General features: G+C 37.1%; 2 protein-coding genes and 1 non-coding gene across 3 annotated transcripts in view; 1 reads left to right on the top strand and 2 right to left on the bottom strand.

Annotated features, from left to right (window-relative positions):
* Positions 1-5,450, bottom strand: part of LOC107583773 (C-myc promoter-binding protein-like) — a 34,533-nt gene extending 29,083 nt beyond the window's left edge. Inside the window, exon 1 of the mRNA XM_016270085.1 lies at positions 5,242-5,450. The gene's annotated coding sequence lies outside the window, so the exon portion shown is untranslated. The remainder of the gene's footprint in view (positions 1-5,241) is intronic.
* Positions 5,451-10,315: 4,865 nt separating this feature from the next.
* Positions 10,316-10,387, bottom strand: trnaq-cug (transfer RNA glutamine (anticodon CUG)). Its single transcript has one exon. It is a non-coding gene; the product is annotated as a tRNA-Gln (tRNA).
* Positions 10,388-10,972: 585 nt separating this feature from the next.
* Positions 10,973-16,104, top strand: LOC107583770 (ras-related protein Rab-11A). Its single transcript, XM_016270082.1, has 5 exons — positions 10,973-11,148; positions 12,844-13,039; positions 13,703-13,896; positions 14,039-14,119; positions 14,625-16,104. Exons 1-5 carry the CDS (start codon positions 11,109-11,111, stop codon positions 14,759-14,761), a joined length of 648 nt encoding a protein of 215 aa, XP_016125568.1. The 5' UTR covers positions 10,973-11,108; the 3' UTR covers positions 14,762-16,104.
* The last annotated feature ends 579 nt before the right edge of the window (positions 16,105-16,683 follow it).

The following is a 16,683-nucleotide window of genomic DNA, read 5'->3' as shown; positions in this document are numbered from 1 at the left end:
ACTACAGAAATTCCAGACCGGCCATAAAACATGCAAATGAGCCATGAAGGGAACAAAGGAAACTTCTCCCGCTCAAAAATTCACGCCGGGTATTGGCCAGTCCACCCAGAATAGGAACCTTCAAAAGTGATTAGCCCGAAATAATCTTTGCTCAGAAACCCTCTTCGAAATAATTGTAATATTGATTCTGCTACAGTTAATTCGAAGATATAATCTAAATATTTATTATTGATCATAACCAGTTATAGTTAGTCATAAATATTTCCCTTTTTAGAGCTAATAAAAAACCCTACATTACACATCCACAGATGCAGAGCACAACCTCATATAACAATCTTTGTAAGTATAAACTGGACAGACGAAAGCAATTACCTGTTCCTGCTGGGGATAAAGGAATATGTCCTATTATGCTTTTGAATCATGAGTCATAGAGTTCGTACCAGAAGAAGTGCACAGAAAAATGTACTTAAAAAAAGGTCAGACAACAAAGGGAATTCCTTCTGCCTGCATTAATGTAAGGTTTGCCACCATAAGCCTCACTAACACCACAACCACTGATATCTTAATTAGAGATTCCCTTCTCTTTCAGAAGAGGCCTGGGGCTTTTACAACACAAGTTGGCACATGTACTCACTCTAAACCATTATGAGTGACTGATGCTCGCATGGCTTTATGGTACCAAAAATAGCATGGCACCCACTGGTAGACTGTGGGTCCAGCGTTATCTTTCTGTAGGGGTCACACAGTCCCACCAATCACTGATAAAAAGGCTAATAAGCATCTAGGGGTTTAATGTTTCTCTGTATAATATTTGCATAATCTGTGTTTAAAATCTGAATTTTCATCAGCCATTACTCCAGTCTTAAATGTCACATGATCCTTCAGAAATCATTCTAATATGCTGCTTTGGTACTCAGGAAACATGTTTAATTATTATCATATTGAAAACAGTTGAGCTGCTTAATATTTCTGTGAAAACCAACCATAATAAATATTTTTCAGGATTCCTTGATGACTAGACATTTCAAAAAAACCTTTATTCTTGCATCCTTGCAAAATAAAATCATATTTTTAAAAAAACTACATATATATATATATATATATATTGGGATTAGTACGTTTTTTTTTAAGTTTAAACTTTGTAAAGTGATTTTTACCTAATAAAGAGTATTCTTATGTAAGTAAATAGCAGCCTATTTTTTCCCTGAGCAAATATTGAACTTTACCAAAAATCATGAGCTAAATATCATTAGAAATGTAAACTGATACACACCAAGTACCTTCATCATTATAGCAGAAACCATCTGAAAGGTTTTTAGTGGCTTTCAGCTTTATAGCTAATGGCTTCTCTGTGGTTTACAGTAATGGCCAACGGAGTCACGGAACACGGCTTAAGAGCATAGGAATTGAAACTGACCTATTGACTAGTTCTTTCACTGTGACGAAGTATTGAAGTAAAGAAGTTTGTCTTATGAGGAACTGGTGACGCTGAATGGTGTAAAACGGGAAGTTGCTGTTTCTGCCAAATCTTTTGGAAATGGTGACAAGTCATTGGCAGATTTCATGATCCCGGTTAGATGCCGAGAATAAATACAGACCATAAAACTCTAATCCTTCTCATCCTAATAAATCTTTGGGCTTTGAAGAAGGGGTCTCTAGAACACTCTCTCTGTCCCTAGTCCAACACTGACAAAGACACTGATGCCCACTTTGTTCCAGATGTATCTACTATAGACGATTTTACATATTGTGCTCAACAACATCACACAAAGCAAACATAAATACATCAATCTGCTTGCAAAAACAATCAAACATCTCAAGATCCAATCACACCTACATTGTTATAGACAGATACAACAGAAAGTCCACCAGACACAGTGAGGAGAAAATGTGATGTGATGTGATAGCAGATGTGTCACATGTTACGTGCGAGATTTAGGATTATATATAGACGTAATCTCTCGGTCCAACAACCACGCCATCCGCAGAGGCTGGCTGTGCCCTCTCTATCATCAGCAGAGAGAAATTATAATCCTCACCATGGCAACCATGAAAAAAAGACAGCGAATATTTATCATTCGCCTTAAAAATGTAAGGAGGAGAGAAAATACTTACATAAAACTAACAAAAATGAGTCACAGATGAGCAGAAAGCTGACTCTTTTGGTAGAGATAATGATGCAGTAATGAAGACCTCACAATCACACATCAACAGCTCAATAACAACAGCTGGGAAGGAAAAGAAACAGCATAACCCCACAGATTAGTGAAATTCTAGGCAAATATGGATAAACTTGCAGAGAATTATATCGTTATTATATTATAATAAGACACACTGCACACTGGAAAGCCCGAAGGCGGATTTCATTGTTATGTGATGCAATTATAGAGACTCTTGCACTGACACAACACTTTTCAGGCAACTCATAGGAAGTCACTCTCTTATTGAGAAACACCATAGTAATGTCAAAGAGAGACTCAAAAACGCCCGGAAGTGCGTTGGAAATGTCTCTTTCATCTGACAAATCAACATGGGTCCTACGCAGCGGAAATCCTGGCATGGAGAACACATAAAAGAAAATTACACTTAATGTCTGAGCCATCCCATCAGACTTCTGAGAGAGAAATAAGGAACTCCTTTACTTCCCTGATCTCTGACCGACTTCATACTTGTCATTCCAAAGAACTGGAGTAAGAAATCGATGGTTCCCTTTTCTAGTTTAAATGACTGGACAGTTCCAGTACACACAGTGCAGAAAGCACAATGCAACAGAATGATGCCACAGAATAGGAAAACAACCTCACATAATGGACATACATCTGAGAGTTGCAGGAGGCTGTGAGTGTATCTATGAGGTGATCTAGGATTAGCACTCGAAGTACTAAAAAAAGAAGAAGAAAAAAAATAAAATAAAAGAGTAATTTATTACATAAATTCCAGGAAAAACTGCAAAAACAAAGACACTTAAATGATTAAATTATAAATGAATTATTTATCAAATGATAAACAACAATTGCGTCCATTTATTTTTTAAATATTGTTTGGTTTTTTGTTTTATCCAAATTTTTATCATTAAAGCTGCATAAAGGACTTCATAAACTCCAAAAGAGCATGCGTTGTGAATAAATAAATAATAAAATTAATAATATAAAAATGGTAATATTTTAAGAATACACTGTTTTAAAAAACGGAATGACAACGGAAACACGGAAAACGTACTGATAATTTTCTTCCAGGACATTATCCAGTAATTTTTATGGACATTTACGTTACACAATGCAATGAAGTGCAAAAGTAAAAATTCAGGGAAAACACCTGCAAAAACTAAAAGATTTTGTTTTTACAGTAGAATATTATCTTAGTACTGCTGTAGGAAGCATGCTTACGGCTGTTGACATGATAAGCCTTGCCCTTCTTTCACCAACCTGTGGCGTGTAGGAGCCACAGAATAAGCCAATTTAACAGCCTGCTCATAAAAATGAGCATGATCTTATCCAGCTGTGCTGGAGATGGGCTGTGGCCCCGAGTAAGGGCTCCATGGACCAACAGGCTCCTGATACTGCACAGCTCTGGGACAGCAGGAAGGCCTGGAGGAAAACACAAGAAGGGGGAACTAATGCTGCACATTTGGCCGAGCATCTGGTCCTGCTTAAGACATGGGGCGGACATTTGATTCCTTTACACCATGCTGGGAAACAAGCAGACATCTGCATACTTTGGATAGGAGGAGGCAGGAAAATGTGGAAATGCTTTGTCAGGAGACTTTACTGAGGTATCGGACAGGCAGGAATTATTTTCTCTTTAAAGTTCCAACTCAAACTCCATCTACTATAATGTTTAAAGACACGTATAAAGTAATGTATTTGTCAAGAGACAAATTCTGGCAAACATCTGGAGTTTCAAAACAATTTCTGCCCATGCAGGCTTTCCAAAGTGGATGAGAAGATGAAAAAAAACCAAGAGACTTAATAGCAAAAATGTTTCAACAGACATTTCCTTTTAATGTAACATTTACTGTAATATCATGATGCATTTTATAGGAACAACCAACTGAAATATAGCATGCATTGCTGAAACTGGTTAAGCACAGACTGTTAAACCTATATTGCAAAATATTTAACTACAGTTGAGCGATGCTGAAATGCAATAAACCAGAAAAACTGGTGAGATGCATCATACTTAAAAATCACATTCATGCTTTAATTAATTTATAAAGGACACACTGGCTAATATCACATTTCAATTTTCAGACATGCTCATGAATCCCCCACATTTTTATCTGAATTCATTTACATATCACAACCAACTCTAAATCCAGGATCAAAGACAAATTACCACAATACATGATGGATGCTTTGAAAAATCTTCCTTAACCTCTCCGAAATACCTTTTTCATTTTCCATGCTTTGTTCAACCAGTTGTTCCCCCCCAAACAACTACAGCGTCACATTATCACATCAGACAACATGAATGAATCTCTGGCTTTGTAACTCTGATGATCTGTATTTGAGCATGACACCCTGTTGAATAGCTACCCAAGGATTTAACCCACATATTCAGGATTGGGAGGTACTAAATGTACTAATATACAATCAATCATTAAAAAATAATGATGATAATAATAATAATAAACATAAGTCAACCATTAATCCATATATTGATAGCACACATTCCCTTTAATACTTATGATTGTTATGGCCCTGCAGACCACATCACACCAGTACTGACGGTTCCATTATAGATCCATTTTAGTTGACAGTAAAGATAATACATTGCATGTCGCAAGCTATACTAATGCAAGCATGCAAGCTATACTAATAAACAAACATGAACAAATATGGTGAAATAAATAGGAAGATGATACTGCATCCAGACAGTTGGGCAGGGTCAGTCTTACAATAACTCATAAATCATAAGGACCATGGCATTTTAACATCCGAAGCTTAAAATCCTGAATGATATAAACAGAAACATGTTTCTAACAAGCTTAATGGTGTAAGTGATGACTATCATCACATGGTGTGTAAATATATGATCAGAATCAAAACAAGCGCACAATTACCGACGCGTGATGACAGCAGTCACTCTATATCGCCGGTCAGCCTTATATACTTATAAAATATGCTAATTTAAAAATGCTTCAAATGTATGGTTTATCACATATTTGAACGTTTTCTATTTCTAACAGAAGGCAAATTAATGCACGTAACCAATAAATAGATATGAGCATAGCACACTCACTCTGTTTCAGTAGGACGACGATTAGGACACACTCATTGAAACACGCACCGTTATTCTGATTATTAATCACAGGACTGAAGAAGGGCCTTATGTATTTCCATCCATTTTCATCAGACAAATAAATGGTTCCTCTATCGCGTATAAACATTCCCTCCGGGAGGGCTGTGCCTCATCTTCTCGATACGCTTTCAGAGACGCGCTCAGCTCGAGACTCGCGCAAGCGCTTATCAAGACCTGCCACCGGGCCACGTGACTGCCAGCAAACCGTGACGTCAGTTGAACATTCCGGGGACCGTCGTTGATTTAATGTGGGGGCGTCCCAACCCGACACGACAGGTAGTCCATATAAAGACTGTGGCGCTGAATGTTATTGACAGAATGTGTTTGAAAGTGTTGGACTTGAAGTTGGATTTAAAGATACAGTCCGTGATAAATAACAAGCACAAAAAGCCTTGGAATTATATGAGAGGTACAAACTAAAAACTAAAGTAAATCTCCACCCTCACTGCTGCTAAACTGTGCAGTGTTTGCCTGATAGAAAGTGTCTAGACAGTGGACTAGACTAGAGTACACTAGATCCGCAGATATTTTCCCAGTTAATCTAAATGAACAGTGGTAGTGTTATTTTAGTATCTGTGAGGCACTATTACAGTTTTATTCATAGTTTGAATTCGTTTTTATACTTTCCTTTTTCGTCTTAATTTTGATTACCATTTGAGTAATTTTGTTGTGTTTTTGTTATTTTTAAAATGTCTTTTATTACTTTTGATTTCAGTTTGAGTTATTTTAGTACATCAAGCTGTAGTACATCAGCTAAATACAAATGTGAAATGATTCCTTTGGCAATTAGCTGAGGGAGCCACATCTTCAAGATCTGTTCAAAGACTTTGGAAATGTTTCATTTAAGTGACTTGTATAATTTTATACAACTTAACTTGTATAAAATTAGACAAGTTAAGTTATATTATACAGGCATGTATTAAATAGGTTGAAATATAATGTATAATAAACATATAACACAATATTTAAAATATATATATTGGAAAACACAAAATGTGCACTATATATGCATTTTGTTGCTATCAATAAATTCTATTTAATATTATTATTATTATTATTCATTATTTATTAATTATTCATATTATTATTACGCTGAAAATATTCTTTGTATTGCAAAATCTGTTTATATTAAATGACAGAATAATGCAAAACAGACGCATTTTCGTTTGGGCCTGACTATTAGAATTATTTCAACTACCCCGTTCTTTTGATACTGCCCTTAGCCATTAAAATAAATAAATAAATAACATATCAATCGACCACTAATTGTTACATGTCATAATATGGCAATGTAACATAAGTCAATGTATTTCATTCCATTTTGTATTATTATTATTGCTGATGTCCATTAGCAGTCATTGTGCAGGGAAATATCACTATGTTAATGGTTCAGTTTATGGAGACAACCTCCTTCACATCTGAAACAAGGACAAATTATATAGAGAGAACAGGCCCTGGGGGACTCCCTAAGTTTGTTTGCAAAACCTGGTCCTGCACTGCTGGTCTAGCAGGGCTTTGAAAATGGAGATGCAGCCCTTACCAGACAGAGAATTTGCAGGCATTTTTTCTAGTTAATGGTGTGACTGCCAACAAAATGTGCCACTGACTCAGATGTTCCATGCCATTCTAGGTGGTCTGATGAGGGCGGATTGCCACTGTAACTACATCCTCAACTACAGCTCCTCAGCTTGTGTCTCAACTGATGTAGCATAAAGTCTTTTCTTGCATCATGTCCCCAGACAAAAAAATAGCAGGATCTGTAAACAATAGGGCTGATATACACTGACTAAAGTTGAAGACTTTTTAGAAGGTGAACTTGAAAAAACTATATATATTTGGACATATGTACTAATCTTGAAAATGTGTGGGGGTAAATGTGCCGTGAGAGAATGTTTAGAAGGTTCAGAGATCAAATCAAGTTGCTGCAAAGCACCCGAGAGAGTACGACTACTGAAAGCAAGCCTTCAAAGTGCTTCAGGTTTCTTCATCAAGAAGACACTCAGAACAGTTCTTAAAACCAGATGAATGAAGCATTTTATGTGGATGCTGGCTGGCCACCCAGCTGGCTGTACAAAGCCATAAACATCAGAAGAATTAGGACATCCACCAGCCCCTCGTGATATAGTCCTAGTGGTTCCAAAGGCCAAACTTCGGCCACCCAAATGGCAGGGCTAGAGTTTCAGACATCAACAGTCAACCTAGAAGGGCCTTTTTGGTAAGGTTTTTGGAACTTCACTGCCTGCCTTATGAGTATATCAGTGAGCTGTGGAGTGTGGAGTACAACATTTTGCATTTCTGCTGTTTTTCATTTCTGTAAAAGCCTTTACGTCGTTACAGAGAAGTTTTCAGTTTTAATGTTGGGATCTAAATCTGAGACTGGAGTTGGGCTAAATACATTTGGCATGGGAGCAGCTGAACAAACTGATTAGAGCTTGAAGGCTGCTGTCGCTCATCTCCGCCTGCGCCTATACCACAGAGTTTGATGATGTCCGCTGGGGTCTGCCAGAATCATTGCTTTAGATTCAATGATATTCAGTATGCGGCACATTTCATCACAACTTCACAGGATTCTCCATTTGTTTAGATGTAGCAATTATGTTTGTTAGCTTACAAATTGTGTTTGTTTGAAATGGAATTTATACACAGCCCACTTGTGGTAGTACTCCAGTTCGCCATAGATATGTCATCTTGATTTATCTAAGCACTGAAAGGTACAACTGCAAAATTATGGCAATAATTAAGATGACTGTATCTACTTTTTATTCCACCGTGCTGCACAAAAATTATATTTATATGTTGGATATGTGTCTTCTGTTCGTGTCTACCTCAGTGTCTCTAAATTAATTTCCCTGTGGGGCTGAAGTAATGTTATTATCTTTCACTGTGTGCTTGTGTATGATTAGAATAACTAATAAACCCAAACTTGAAATTTGAATTCAGGTGGATGACACCGTTTGCTTGAATGCATGCAACATATGGCAAATGAGCACTTAAAAACTTAATAAGCATTTTAAGATGCTAGAGAATTCTACAGTAGGGGGATCAGACGCCCCCATTTTTGGTGTCCTGTGTCTGACTGCTTTGAATGCTTTACAGCACGTTCAAAACACCTAGCAAACTTGTTACAGTTGTATGATTGTTTTTATTGATGTTCTCATAATAATTTTTTTATTTTTGTTATATGTTTTTGAAGTCATAATTTTGCTATTTGCAATGGTTACTATTGTATTAAATTGTATTGAATTGTATTAAAATCAGTTAGTGTCAGTTTGAATCGCAAACATCATAATAATTATTAATTAAAATAATAGTATATGGAACCACAACAATTCAAAATCATAATCATATATCATAATCATAATCAATCAAAAACATACTGCTCCCATTTTTTTTTATTCATAGATGATAAAAAGTGAGATTTCAATTATATTTTGATCATTGAACTAGGAAATGTCTCCATTTTCCATTTCAGATATTCTAAAATGTAAGCCATCCAGTGACCTGTCACTTGCTAAACTAGCACTTTCACACTATCCAACTGTAAGCTCAAAAAAGCTTTAAAAAATGGTAGTAAACCTTCATTCCATAAAACATTTTTTATTCTTCTAGTATGTTATTTATTTCTAGCATTTTTGTATGTATGTATGTATGTATGTATGTATGTATGTATGTATTTACTTATTTCTTTTCAACTAAAACTTTTCTAAGAGGAAAACACCTAAAATATTAGAATATTTAATAGTGGCAAAAATGAAAGGCATTACATTGCCCATTGGTTGATAAGAACACATTTTGCAGTGAAGGAAACCCCCTAACTGTCCAGCAGGTGATTCTTTTCAAAGATGAATCAGCAACAAGAGTACATTACTGGCAGACATACAGAATATAAATGCAGCTCTGATTACAGTCTTGTAAAGTTTGCTGCAAAGCACCATGGGATATTCCCTAGAACTTCTGGACGAAGTCCTCCTGCTAGATGAGTCTGGGTAATGTAATAAGAGAAAATAAGACAAAACGGGCGTAGCCATACTTTAAATCACACAACTTTATTTGTTAAATATGTTGGAATAGTCAAGGAATGTTTGGATGCTGCTTTATTCGGCTCTCTGAACTAGAATATAATAAGTACAAAACATTCTTATAGCTGTAAACCATTTTTTGTGTAATAATAAAAAAAAGCTTTTGATGTAAAAACTATAAAGTTCTGAAAAAAAACCAATAATCTAGACAAATTAATTTATATTCAACAGAGTATCCCATATAATTGGCAGTAAAATATGTCTGGTATGCATTGCCAGGAAATGCGTATGGTTGTCTATTATGAGTCACAGGCTTGGTTGCTATGATTGAGCAACTAAGTAGGACATTTGATACTTTTAAGAATTACAGAATGACTAAATACCTTTGGTGGCATCATTGTCCTTGTCATTTCCAGACTTTCCACTCAAAATAAATTAAATATAGGTGGCTAAATATGAGATGAATGTACATCATTTCAAATCTGAAATATCTGTCTTACTGTACACATGACTCAGTGTGAGCCATGGGGACTTTCCCATCACCACTGAAATTCATTTGCCTTTCATCTAGCTACCTAAAGAAGGTACAACTGTATGTTTTAGATTACTAAATGATAGGATTTAGAAAGCCCCTTGTTTATGTCTATGCAATCACAGGTTCAGTATATTTCAACCATTTTTTGTGTGACCTAAAACCAAAAACACGCACAATACTGCACCCTAGTGGTCGTAGTAAAGCTTCAATTTATTACGAATAAACCTTGTTAGAAAACGCAGTTTAATTTTACTTTAGACAATTCATACCCGAGTTACACCTTTTTTAATCTTTATAATATTGTAATCTTTCATTAAAAAATTTATTTATCACAGTGTTTGAGAATTTACGGATGTTTGCGCATAATTATTATCCTTTTATGAACAGACGTTTCAGGCTCCTGTTAACTATCATTGCTAAACCCAGATTCTAATATTTCTTACCAAAACTGTTAAAACCTAGGTTCCACCGAGATTTGAACTCGGATCGCTGGATTCAGAGTCCAGAGTGCTAACCATTACACCATGGAACCGCCCTTCAGACGCATATAAATCTACGGCTTTTGATGATTTCAAAATGAAATCGTTTTTTTCACGATCACCAGAAAATATGACCTAAACAACCCACTTTTAAAAACATTACTTTAAAATAACTCATAATAACACAACGGTATGCCACATATCTCACTGCAGGTCAAAAAAGGACATAAGTCTCTCTCTTTGCTATGTTTCCCCTTAAAAACATTCAAATGAAAACACAACATGAAAGCACAACCACACAACCATTATTATAGCTGTTTATAATGCGATAGATCCCGTGTGAGAATCAGGTTGCATCATCAGCTACTGTAGCCAATAACACTGTACAGTATTCAGAAAATACCACACTGAACACAATGAATACAGGGCATTAAGATACACATTATCAACAAGGTAACGTTACACAATATTTTACACAATTTACAACAGTACATATTACGTTACAATGGTGTCTTCAACTTTATGAAAGTTTTTCGTTTAAAAATAAAATCAAATCAAATTAATATTACAACAAGGATTTTATTTTGATAGTCTGTAAAGGCTAACCCGGAACACTTCGGGAGATGCTCACTGGTTCGGCTGCTTGCTAACTTGTTAGCATGGCTACTACCTAATCACAAATACACTGCAGTGCAGCAGCGGAGAGAACAGGGTCGGGTCTGTTCCACTTTTCCTTCACATTCTTCCATTGTTTGCGCTTTTGTTTTAGTCGAGATGGGGACGCGAGACGACGAATATGACTACTTGTTTAAAGGTGAGCACAGAATATATTTGTCTCGAGCGTACAAGTTAAAGCGGCTCTGATAATCGCGGTTATTGTTAGTTAGTGTGGTTTTATATTAAACACTAAAGGCCAGCTAACCGGCTAGCTGATTTCGAACAGCCCAAACAAACTCCTGCTCCTCAGCTGAAATAGTATCATTTTAGTGCTTGTGGGTTTAGGTGAAATATTGCTCAGTTACGGCACACTTTGTCCATATGGGTGATGGTTTTCACATAAACTCAGTTTACCGTAGATCGGACCACACCTTGAAGCGTTAGCTGAAGTTAGCCGAGACTGTCGCTGGAGGAGTTTAACGGAGCAGGCGGAGATTGGAAACGGCCTGTTTTCCCGATTGTTTTTCCAAGCATGTATGACTTTCTTCTGTGGATGACATTATAGGAGATATTTGGGACAACTATAATCACCATTCACTTTCATTATTTCATCTTCAATACAGTCAAAGTGAACGGTGATTGAGGTTTGTCATTCCGCTTAACATCTCCTTTTGTGTTTTACTGACAAACATAAAGTAATACGGGTTTGGAACAACATGAATAAGGAAGGCATTTACATGTTTTGGACGAATTGTCTTTAAAAAAAAAAAAGACATTTGTTTGTGTGAGCTTATATTTACTAAGACAATAACAATAAGGTGTCAGGTGACGCGGCCTCTCTTTGCGTACGTATGTTTTTTATCGTTGTTTTTCCTTCATGAAGCGTATGAAATGTCTGTCTTTTTGGGATAAATCCCTGAAACAAGTTGTGTTTTCCCATTTAGTGATCTTTGCAATGCATTGTTCTAGCAGCTTGAGGTTGAGACATGTTGTGAGACGTGTCATCAGTTAGGAAATTACGCGCTGACATGTGATTCGTAGTAAACTACCTCTAATCTAGCTGTTTAGTGATGTTCAGTGCACATGTCTTAAGATAAGAGTAGAACATTTCTGTAAGCCCAAGTGTGAGTCACAACAATGTTACCAAAAATCACTGACTGTGTCATCACTGCCACAATGACTTTTTCCCCACTTATTTAAATGCACTTCACTTTCAAATTAGGCTGTGGCATATGGTTGTGACATAAGCACTCAGTTTCCAAATGTGAAGAGGGTTGTTCCTTTATTTAATTTTAGTGTCTTAGATTTGATCACTTACTTTATCACTTAAACTGCTATTTAAATGGACAGTTCACCCCAAAATGAAAATTGTAATTTACTCACCCATTCTTCGAAACACAAATGAAGATATTTTATATTGAAACCTGAGAGTTTTCTGTTTCTTCATTAAAAGTCCATGTAATCAAAACTTTGACAGTTCAAAAAAACAAGACTCCAAGTCTTCTGAAAACGCACAGTTGCTTTATGTGATGAACAGATTTAATTGAGGCTTTTATTCATATCTGGACATCAATCAATGCATGTACATAGAGTACATGGAATTATGGTAAACACAGAACATGTTTGTTTTTGAACTGTCAATGTTTTGATGGAATTAACTTTTAACGGAGGGACAGAAATCACTCAGATTTCATTAAAATATCTTCATTTGTGTTTTGAAGATGCAAAAAATTCTGATGGGTTTGGAAATGCATGACAGGATTTTCATTTTTAGGTAAACTAACCCTTTTAAAAGAGGTTATGTTGTTGATCTGATGTTGGATATAAAACCCTGATTTGTTTTATTTTGAAGTGGTCCTGATTGGAGACTCTGGTGTGGGGAAGAGTAACCTGCTGTCTCGTTTCACCCGCAATGAATTCAACCTTGAGAGCAAAAGCACTATTGGAGTAGAGTTCGCTACACGTAGCATTCAGGTGGATGGAAAGACGGTGAAAGCTCAGATCTGGGACACAGCTGGACAGGAACGCTACCGGGCCATCACTTCAGCGTAAGGTTCTTCAGATGTCAAAAGTGTCATTCCTCATATAACAGATACCAGTTGACATTTCTTGATTTATTTTTCTGTTTGATCAAATCGATTCACACCAAGGACGTTAAGTATAACTACGTTTTAATAATCATCCTAATTCTTAGATTAGAGAAGTCCAAACCATAATTATCAAGATAACAACATATATTGTAGAATCACTTTCAGAACAGTTTTTGTCCAGTTGAGGAATGTGATGGTCAGAATCCACCTGACTTTAAAGAGGTTAAGCATTTAAAATGGCAGACGAGATAACTGCTGAGAATGATGATAAAGTTATTGTGAGTTGGTGTGAATGTGATGTAGTTAACATTATAGTTATTTTTTATAGAAAATTGTAAACTCAGTGTTCAGTTCAAAGTCAATGTGAAATGGCATTCCCAACCCATATTAGCATCATCTGAGGTATTCCTAAATTTAGGAGGGGTTTGTGACATCACCCAAAAATGAAAGTTGTTTCAGAAGTTTTTCTAGTTTAATAAACAATTATGAAGACAAATATTTGTATTTTAATTGGAATAACCATTGAATTATTCACATTTCATATTAATTTTAAGTGTACTCATTGAGCATATTCTTCAATTTTCCATCTACTTTTGATTTATTCTTCATGTTGGTCTACAGATATTACCGGGGAGCTGTTGGGGCCCTTCTAGTGTATGACATCGCCAAGCACCTGACTTATGAAAATGTGGAGCGTTGGCTTAAGGAGCTGAGAGACCACGCAGACAGCAACATAGTCATCATGCTCGTGGGCAATAAAAGTGACTTGCGTCACCTTCGGGCCGTGCCCACTGATGAAGCACGTGCATTTGCAGGTTAGATCCACAACGCTTAGAAGTAGACTTTGAACTCTTGATGATTTACAGGAAGTGTGTATAGCCAGGGCTTCTGTAGTTTCTTTGCATACTTTGTTAATTGTTACCATGACTGTTAATGTATGTTCTCTCATGTTTGCAGAGAAAAATGGCCTGTCCTTCCTAGAGACCTCAGCTTTGGATTCCACTAATGTAGAGACCGCTTTTCAGACCATCCTGACTGGTGAGTGTGCTTTGAAAAAGTGCGTTTCAGCGCACGCATGGGATACTTGGAGTGCAAGTTTAAGGATGCTAAACTTGAATTTTTTTAATGAGGAATGCATTAATAAGGAAATACACACTAAACAGGAAATGACTGTAGGTTTGTCTAAAAGGAAAAGAAAGATTGTAAATGATTGGCTGAAAGCCATATCCTTATGAATGACTCATCAAAAGCCCTGCTTTGGTCGGGTAGGTTTCTCTAGCCTGACGTGACTGCAATAGAGAGTTTCCATCTTCTTTTGCTCCTCTGTTCGACTCTTGGCATCTGCAGAGGAGGAACAAATAAGAAATGTTTCAAAAGCATCGCAGTTCGTTGCAATGCTATAACTGCGTTCGCCCCTGACATCCAGTAATAACTGTAGGGTTTAAAGGCTTTTATGGCAACACAAAGTCCATCTGTATTACCAGTTCCTGGATTGTTGGCACCGTACATTGTCTTGGCATCAATATCTCTTTCTGTCCTGCAGAAATCTACCGGATCGTGTCCCAAAAGCAGATGTCTGACCGCCGAGACAATGACATGTCACCTAGCAACAATGTGGTGTCCATCCAGGTGCAACCTACTGAGAATAAACCAAAGATGCAGTGCTGCCAGAGCATCTAGCGGCACCAGTCCTGTCCCGTACCCTCCTCCAACCACCCACCTGCAACACCCCCTCCTCCCCTCCTCTTCAAGACTGCTTTGGGTCTGAGATGCAGCTGCACAACTAGGCTTGAGCACAGAGGCTGGTTCCAAAAGCTGGAATCTCAAAGGGTCACCACCTGCAGTCTGGACTAAGCTTGTTGTTTGTTAGTTTTTTTTAAGTTGGTTTTCCTCCTTCCTGCCATGGTAGGCTTTTATATTGCAGAATTTTAATAATCATCTGTGTCGATCTTCACTGAAATGTCTTAATATATAATTTCATTCGCAAACGTTTGAGGCTCGCTCATGTATGTCTTCAGTAGCAGCCCCTTTGTCATGTCACTGGGTTGGAAGGGAGAAAACGTGCAGTATTGGAGGTTTTGCTATATTTAATGTTGTGATTGTAGAGAGATGATGTACCTGATAGATGTTAGATGACGATTAGGGCCCAAAGACCACAGTCTTCACCTTTCAGCCATCTTCCAAGTATGGTTTACATTGCATGTACATTTCCTTCAAGCACTTGGCACGGGGTGCATCACATTCTTGATTTCACCATCAGGCCAGTGGAAGAGGCCTTAAGGCATATAGCTACCACGCTGTTTTCTCTTCACCATCACGTGCTTCGAGGTAGAACAGTGGTTTTAGTGCCTTTTTAAACTTTTTTGATTTTTTTCACGCATGTGCTTAAAACGCTGCACCTCTTCAGCTACCCGTGCCAGTGCAGCAAGGCCTTCATCACACACTAGAATTATGCTGTAGTGTAGTCTAACACGGATCCTTTCTTTTTGTATTCCAGCCCTTTTAGTTATTGTCTTCGAATAGCAAAAGTTCAGTTTGTAAAAACAATAATTGATGTCATAATGCGAAAAGAGGGGAAAGTACTTTAGCAAACAGGCACAAGTTCTCTTTGAAACACTACCACAGACCTATTCCATATGAAACGAGGGAATAGAGACTTCCTCTAAAAGTAACGTAAACTCATTGTACTTTTGCAGCTCACGCTCTGTCGTTAAAGTCTGAACAGGAAAAACACGCAGCAGTGAATAGCGGCCAGCTGACGGCCACATCACATGAGAGCACACTAGGGAATAGACTGGAGACTTTCTCTTTTTGTTTTTGCACTGAATGTAAAATATCTCTCCCGGTTTGACTTATCGCCACTACAGTTAATGATCTTAAGACCTGTAACTTGTATTTATTCTGTGGTAGTCATTTAAATCGAGTTGTTAGCCTTTAATCTTCATGGCGAAGTGGTGAGACTTTTAAATGTTAAGACACGGTGTGATAATTTATGAATGTATTATGTGTTTTAGCCTACAAAATAAGTCTTTGTCTTGAGTCCAGCAGATGGGGAAACTACCACAAGCTGTGATGCTCATCTTCGCTTAATGGCTGTCTAATAAAACTTTCTCAGTGTGACACAAAATATCAGTAAAGACTGAACTAATAATGCATGTTGTATAACGGTCACCACAGGTGACCTCGGAGTGGAAGAATACTGTAGACCTCAGCATCATAGTCTGCAAACCTGAAGTCATTTATTTGCTGGAAAATTCATTTTGCTTATCGATCCCCTTGACTTTAATTACCCCAGCCCTAGGTAAAACAACATAGTTTACTACGATCATTCTCAGCAGTATCAGGACACATTCCAAGTGGAATTGAAGGCTCTTAAAGGCTGCAGTGTAATTAGTGAATCAGACTGAACCGACATTACTGCATAAGTGCATGCGAGTCATTTTACTGTTTTTAGTCTCTTGTATCTTATAAGGTAAAACTCTAGGTCTTTATAAGCATCACATTGAGGTAATACAGTACTTCCTGCAATTAAAAGGAAAAAACCTTGTGATTATACACACGTTAGGGTCCGTTTGTGTTTTAGGACCCTGACTGATTGTATG

This window comes from Sinocyclocheilus grahami, unplaced genomic scaffold (assembly GCF_001515645.1).
Source record: "Sinocyclocheilus grahami isolate Dianchi unplaced genomic scaffold, SAMN03320097.WGS_v1.1 scaffold55.1, whole genome shotgun sequence".
NCBI classification, from domain to species: domain Eukaryota; kingdom Metazoa; phylum Chordata; class Actinopteri; order Cypriniformes; family Cyprinidae; genus Sinocyclocheilus; species Sinocyclocheilus grahami.
Note: the sequence above shows the minus strand (reverse complement) of the source record. Positions and strands in the feature narration are given on the sequence as shown.